This window comes from Somniosus microcephalus, chromosome 30 (genome assembly GCF_052327205.1).
Source record: "Somniosus microcephalus isolate GS21.2 chromosome 30, FLI_Smic_1.0, whole genome shotgun sequence".
Taxonomy (NCBI): Eukaryota; Metazoa; Chordata; class Chondrichthyes; order Squaliformes; family Somniosidae; genus Somniosus; species Somniosus microcephalus.
In genome coordinates, this window is record NC_141016.1 from 6,597,679 (window position 1) to 6,604,999 (window position 7,321).

A 7,321-nucleotide genomic window follows, 5' to 3' on the forward strand; every position below is an offset into this window, starting at 1 on the left:
ACTAAGGCGTGTGAGTCCGGATTGGGGTTGGGCATGACCGCATGAATGAAACCATCCAGATGCCAATCAAGGCCAATGCGGGATCCCAGGTGCCTCAGTGAGGATTTGGCGCCTCTTTGCTGTGGAAGGGATGGGCCAGTGATGGGACTGACCCCTGGCATCCATCCAGCTGTACTCAGCAGTTGAGGACGTGGAGTCTGAACGCTACAGCACAAGAGGAATGGCAGGAATAAGAAAATAACCACGATTTTAGATTGTTGGAGGTGACAATGCGAGAAATTTGGTTTCTTGAGCCAGTAACTAACCAAACAGTCAACAGGGGTCAATCTGAGATAACACACTGGACTGGAATTGGAGCTCGAAGCACATAGAATGGGGTTCCCATGTCAGATCCAAGTGTCAATACCTGAACACTGTGTTGCTACAATCAGCTTAATCTAACCGTCCATTATGAAAACAAATATTATGCAGCTCAAAATACAAGTCAGAGTCTTTCAGCGAGACTCAAGGTCAAAACGTCTGACCTTTATCAAGTCTTTTCGACAGAAATTCTGACTCCCATTGAGCTGTTTTCAAACATTTGCGCGTTCATTTTATTGGGGCAACTGTTCTGAAATACTTTACAACTTTAGTATTTTTTCCCAATGACATGGACCCAATACTGAAACTTGCCGCCTCATTCTTAAAAATCAGCAACAGCATCTTCCACGTACAGACCTGTCAGAAAGATTCCCTTCATCATTTGGCACCATTCATTGGAAGATCAGATTACTTCAGGGAACAAGTCTGTTCAGAGATTGCACCCTCCATTAAAATCACCTCTCTCTTCACTACCTGTGTGCCATTGAAACCCAACCGAAGGGAAAGATATTCACAAGCTCAGTTAATGACAGCCAGCCTCCCCACCCCTAGTTATTTTTTTTTAAACCAATAAACCAGGCATTGAGTTTTGGAATATGACTTTTATTCAGCAAATACTGCAGTGAAGTTTCACATGGGTGATAAACTGTGGCATATTGGTGAATGATCACTAGACCCTCCCTCCCACCAATGGAAATCCATTTTAATAGCACCCGTGAGGTAAACATATATTAATCAATATGAGCTGTTTAAGGCTAAGGATTTTTTTTTAGTTTTTTAAAAACTTTTTGGCTCAGTTTATTCTTTGCATAATACAACTTTAGACTTTCTCAAAAGCGCCCCTCCAGCAGATCGAGAGAATTTCTCTTGGGCAGTTATGTTGCTTGTCACGATTCGGTGTATATTTCTTCCATGCATTTTGGTTTTCGGTTGTGTTCTTTTGGTTCGTTCGGTGGTTCCTTGGTTTTCGGCACTGTGGAGGGCACATTGTTAACTTGCATGCAGTTTCTTCTATTGCACAAAAGAAAAAACGGGGAGTCTGGAGCTCCTCAAGGGAGAACCCATTCTGCTCAAGGCCATAAAAGCTGTCACACCCATGCATCTTTAGCTGTCGGGTGCCATCCCCTTCGCTTCATGAGCTTTGGTTCACTCGTTGTCCTCTTCTTTCTTTAGCACCGCATGTGAGGTCTTCTCGACCGTTTTGGTGGACACTATCGTCTCCTGGACTACCTCTTCCACCTCCTCCACTGTCTGAGTTACCGTGACAGACTTGGTTATCTCCTTGATGTGTTTCATTGTCCCTTCGCCATCGTCCAGGACTTTATGGACCGTCTTTGTTGCTGTCGTTGTGTGGAGAACCCCCAAGTCAAAGGTGTCCTCCTTTGAAGGGCTTTTGTCTACACCATTGGAAATGATCTGTGAGTCTTCCTCCTTATCATCTGTTTCTCCCCCTTCCTCCTCAGCCTCGCCATTGATGGCCATGCCCTCATCTTTTGACTTTGCTTCATCTTTCTTGTCCTCAGCTTCTGCCTTGTCTTCTTTCTGTGACTTCTCTTCACTTGCCGCTTCTTTTCCCTCTCCGACTTTCTCGACCTTTTTCTCACAAACGCTCTTCTCTTCCGTCACTTCCTCATCCTTCTTCGTGTCCTCCTGATCTCCAGCATCTCCGTCTTCCATGGCTGCCTTTTTGGACTCCTCGCCGGCCTCTTCCTCCTTGGCTCCTTCCTCTTCCTCCTCCTTGCTTTCTGCCTTGGCCTGATCCTTTGCTTGCTCTGGGAGAGCCTTCGCTTTCTCTACCTTCACGCTTTCAATCTTTTCCTCCACAGCTTCACTTTCTTCTGCATCTTCAGCTCCTTCCTTGGCCTCACTTTCCTCTGCGCCTTCACCCTTCTCCTCTTCCCCCTGTTCACCAGCGTCTTCTCCTTCACCCGCCTCCTCTTTCTTTTCTTCCTTCTCCTCCCCCTCACTTTCTCCCTTTCCCTCCTCCTCTTCCACTTCCTCCTTTGCCTCTGGCTCTGCCTGAACTTCAGCCTTGACTGCGGCCACAATCGCTTCTTCAACCAACTCCTCTACTTCCCCTTCCTCCTTGTCCTCTGGGCTTTTGTCAGCTGCAACCTCTTCCACCGCCTCAGCCAGGTCAAGATCCTCCAGCTCCGCTTTCTCATTCTCCACTTTGGTTTCTTCGATGATCTCTTCCACGAATTTATGCTGGACCTTTAGCTTCGGCGCTTCTTTCATCTTCTGCACTTTCACGGGTGCCGTGGGTGTGGTTGGTGGTCTATATGGGAAGGAAGGGCCAGTGATGCTGCCAGAGAAGGTATACCTCGATTCTTCACCCTCCAGGAGTTTTCTGCAGAGAGAGGAAGAATGTTTGTTAAAATAGGGCGGGGATTACACTCTCGCCCCACAAACAGCGACCACCTTCCCTGTACGGCGAACTGAGAGTCCTCTGACCAGCACAACCCATTTCAACAGCAGAGATACCTTGAAATTGGGAGGAGGCTGGATTGGAGCACCGGCATAGACCTGTTGGATCGCATGGCCTCTTTCTATGCTGTAAAACTCTATGTAATTCTATGAAATCAAAAGGTCACTTTGGTCATTTTGAGGGCGATCATGTTGGCTTGCTGTTGGGGCAAACATTTATCATTCCAAAGACAACAGGCTGAAAGCTCACCGAAGGCTCTGAGTTCGAGCGAGAGCAGTCTGTGGTGACGCGAAGTTCTCCGGGACAAACACGTCTTTTGCAGTGATCGAAATAAAGACACAAATACAGTAAAAAAACAGAAACAAAATCTGAAAATGCTGGGAACACACCCTTCAGCCTCTCAAGAGAGGAGAGACGGGTTAACGCTTGGGTTGGGGGAACGTCCGATGGTTTCAATCCCTAATGTTGACTCTTTCAGGGTATTGACAGAAACATTTAAATTTTAATACAGTCATTTTTCTTTGAAATCAGACCTGGGATTTAATTCTACCTGCCCCACAATAATCTCACTGGGCCCCCGCTCTCAAGTGGAATTAATCTTTTGTATCTTGGCACCTCTTAAGGTGGAAACATAAATGGATGCTGAAACTAGAATGTAATTGACGTAAAGAGGTTGGTCTGATCTAAAGGATGCATTGAAGACGCTTCTAAATGGGAGAGCTCCATGGAATCCTCTACAGCTCAGGAATGCCCACTGTATCTCTAAGGGGTTGACATCAATTTGGCCCTTTCGGTGCGTCGCTCATCTTCCTCTGCAAGTCTTTTGTTGCAAGACCGCTTGACGAAACGTCGGGACATTCCTGCCTTTCTGTTTTTCCAGACTATCTCTTTGAGCATTGCACCACCAACCAACACTTCCTCGGTCCTCAGCTAAAGGCTGCATCGGTACTTTGAGGGTCCCTGTCAATGCTTTAATTAGCGAATAGGAATGGTACCGACACTTCCAGACTCAGACCTTCTTTTCTCACTGAATGACTTTCCTTTGACCCCCAAATGCTACCCCCGCCCCCCCCCCCACCGACCCCGCCCTTCACTGCGTCAGAGGACGCCCTCTGTGACCTCCATACCTGTAGGCAGCGATCTCGATGTCCAGGGCCATTTTAACATTCAGCAGATCCTGGTATTCCCTCAGGTGACGAGCCATTTCCCATTTTGTACCTCGGAGCTCATTCTCCAGTTGCTGCACCGTTTCCTGAATATATATAAAAAAAACACACACTCTCAACTATATCGGGTTCAATGGAAAGCACCGCACAGTCTTAAAAGGGCAATGCATCTCTTAAAAGGGGCAATCCGAAAATAGTGATTGGAGTTGTGCAAATGTGGACATCTCGAGGACAGGGCAGATCCCAACACTGAGGCAAGCGTTCGCCTTCGATAAACTGGTGGGACACGCCCAACTACTTCATGGCAAATCTAAGAGGGCTGCTGGAAGTTTTAAACCTTGAGGAGAGGGGAGAGGAGGGAGGGGAGGGGAGAGGAGAGGAGGGGAGAGGAGAGGAGTGGAGGGGAGAGGAGATGAGAGGAGAGGAGGGGAGAGGAGAGGAGAGGAGAGGAGAGGAGTGGAGTGGAGTGGAGTGGAGTGGAGAGGAGATGAGAGGAGATGAGAGCAGGGGAGGGGAGAGGAGGGGAGGGGAGAGGAGTGGAGGGGAGAGGAGATGAGAGGAGAGGAGTGGAGGGGAGATAAGAGGAGATGAGAGGAGAGGAGAGGAGGGGAGTGGAGAGGAGTGGAGGGAAGAGGAGGGGAGAGGAGATGAGAGGAGGGGAGAGGAGAGGAGGGGAGTGGAGGGGAGTGGAGGGGAGTGGAGGGGAGGTGAGAGGAGGTGAGAGGAGAGGAGAGGAGAGGAGAGGAGGGGAGTGGAGGGGAGTGGAGGGGAGAGGAGGGGAGAGGGGGGGAGAGGAGGGGAGAGGGGGGGAGAGGGGGGGAGAGGGGGGGAGTGGAGGGGAGAGGAGGGGAGAGGGGGGGAGAGGAGGGGAGAGGAGATGAGATGAGAGCAGAGGAGTGGAGGGGAGATAAGAGGAGATGAGAGGAGGGGAGTGGAGGGGAGTGGAGGGGAGTGGAGGGGAGTGGAGGGGAGGTGAGAGGAGGTGAGAGGAGAGGAGAGGAGAGGAGAGGAGGGGAGTGGAGGGGAGTGGAGGGGAGAGGAGGGGAGAGGGGGGGAGAGGAGGGGAGAGGGGGGGAGAGGGGGGGAGAGGGGGGGAGTGGAGGGGAGAGGAGGGGAGAGGGGGGGAGAGGAGGGGAGAGGAGATGAGATGAGAGCAGAGGAGTGGAGGGGAGATAAGAGGAGATGAGAGGAGGGGAGTGGAGAGGAGTGGAGGGAAGAGGAGAGGAGTGGAGGGAAGAGGAGGGGAGAGGAGGGGAGAGGAGGGGAGAGGAGAGGAGATGAGAGGAGGGGAGAGGAGATGAGGGGAGGGGAGATGAGAGTAGGGGAGGGGAGAGGAGATGATAGGAGGGGAGAGGAGATGAGGGGAGAGGAGGGGAGAGGAGGGGAGGGGAGGGGAGGGGAGGGGAGGGGAGAGGAGGGGAGGGGAGGGGAGAGGAGGGGAGAGGAGAGGAGATGAGAGGAGGGGAGAGGAGAGGAGATGAGGGGAGGGGAGATGAGAGTAGGGGAGATGAGAGTAGGGGAGATGAGAGTAGGGGAGGGGAGAGGAGATGATAGGAGGGGAGAGGAGATGAGAGGAGATGAGGGGAGAGGAGGGGAGGGGAGGGGAGAGGGGGGAGGGGAGAGGGGGGAGGGGAGAGGGGGGGAGGGGAGGGGAGAGGAGGGGAGGGGAGGGGAGGGGATGGGAGAGGAGGGGCGCCCCTTGATCAATGACCTTCTGCAGCAGCGAGACTGCGGAGAAGAATCTCTGGCCACAACATTTCAACCCCCGGCCCCGACCGTGATAAAAACAAAACTTAGACCGACTTCAGTAAATTCAACAAAATCAGCAGCAAGGAACAATTTGGAAGTTGCCTAGTGAGAGTGGAGGGGAATTAATTCATGTTAACATCTAAATCTTACACAATGTCAAACACTATGAAGGTGGAATATCAACTGAAATCACCATTAAAGGGTTTGTGCGTTGCTTTTGCAACCTCCCAGGCCGATTTTGACATGTCCCAGGGAGGTTGGGTCTAACACCAAGGCTGCATTGTTGGGGTAGTTCCTACCTGGTAGTTTGACACGTCCACGTTGTGCCGGTCCTCGATATCATTCAGCTGCCTTTCCAGGGACTCCTTGGTGCCCCTAACTGACTCCAGCTCGATACTCTTGGACTGGAGCTGGCGTCTGTACTCGCTGATCTCCTCCCGGGCCGAACGGATGGCGTCCTTGTTCATCTCGGCCGCCTCGTTGAGCTTGACATAGCGGCACTTGAACCACTCCTCGGTCTGCTGCATGTTCTTGGCCGAATGACCTTCCAGCTGCGAGCGGATCTCCTTCAGGGCCGAGGTGATGTCTGTCTTGAGGAAGTCCTTCTTCTCCACCGTGATCTGGGAGGCTTGGATCTGGGCGAAGAGGTCGGCCACCTCTTCCTCGTGGTTGTTCCTGAGGAAGGCCACCTCGTCCTGGAGGGACTGCGCCTTCTTCTCCATCTCCACCTTCATCAGGGAGGCGTCATCCATCTCCTTCTTCAGCGCCCTGATGGTGGCTTCCGTCTCGTCCCTCAGCCGAGCCTCTTCCTCGAAGCGGTCCTTCAGGCGCTGCATGTCATCGTCCAGGTGGTCGGTGTCCAGCTGGATCTGGGCTTTCTCGTGGTTGACCTGCTCGACGAGGGACCTCAGCTCCCTGATCTCCTGGTCGTACACATCTCCCAGCTGGCCGTGGGTCACCTGCTTCTGCCTGTGGGCTTGGATCTCGACGTCCAGCTCCTTGTTCTGCTGCTCCAAGAAGTGGACCTTGTCGATATAGCCGGCGAAACGGTCGTTGAGCCCCTGCAGCAGCTCCTTCTCGTTGCTGCGGGTGATTTTGTAATCTCCGTTCAGGGCGCTGGACTGGCTGAAGTCCAAGCTGTCGGAGGAGCTGTAGGCTCGGGGAGCCTGGGCGCTGGCGATCCGCCGGTAGGAAGAGGAGGAGGAAGACCCCGCCGTGCTCGGACCTCCCCGGGACCAGGACTGAGATCGGAAGCCGCTGGAAGGGGAGGAACGGCTGCCGTAGCTCCTGGCCTCAATCCTCCTGTAGGAGGAAGGATTGCCGACTGTGTCCAGAGTGTAGCTCATCTTGGCGGAGACTGTGTGAGATGTTCACAGTGAAGTCTTTCTGTCGCCAGCGCCGCCTTTATATATCCACCGCATATTCGCTAACATGGCAAGAACGGGCTCCTTGCCTTCCAATTGATCTGTTGAGCAGGAGGAGGAGGTACAGTCCCTTCCCCCTCTCTTGATGTATGATCCACGTGGTTTGGGCGTGTGCCAAACCATTTGAGCTCTCCAGCATTCGCGAACCAGGCTGTAAAACCCCCTAATCAAGCTCTATAGTTAATAAGGAAGGT

At 52.4% G+C, this 7,321-nt stretch overlaps 1 protein-coding gene across 1 annotated transcript; it reads right to left on the reverse strand.

The window, feature by feature from the left end:
• Positions 1-947: 947 nt before the first annotated feature.
• Positions 948-7,094, reverse strand: LOC147097886 (neurofilament medium polypeptide-like). Its single transcript, XM_085970936.1, has 3 exons — positions 6,003-7,094; positions 3,916-4,040; positions 948-2,710 (listed from the first exon to the last, which is right to left on the reverse strand). The coding sequence occupies exons 1-3, from the start codon at positions 7,047-7,049 to the stop codon at positions 1,507-1,509; spliced, it is 2,376 nt and encodes a 791-aa protein (XP_085827062.1). The 5' UTR covers positions 7,050-7,094; the 3' UTR covers positions 948-1,506.
• Positions 7,095-7,321: the final 227 nt, after the last annotated feature.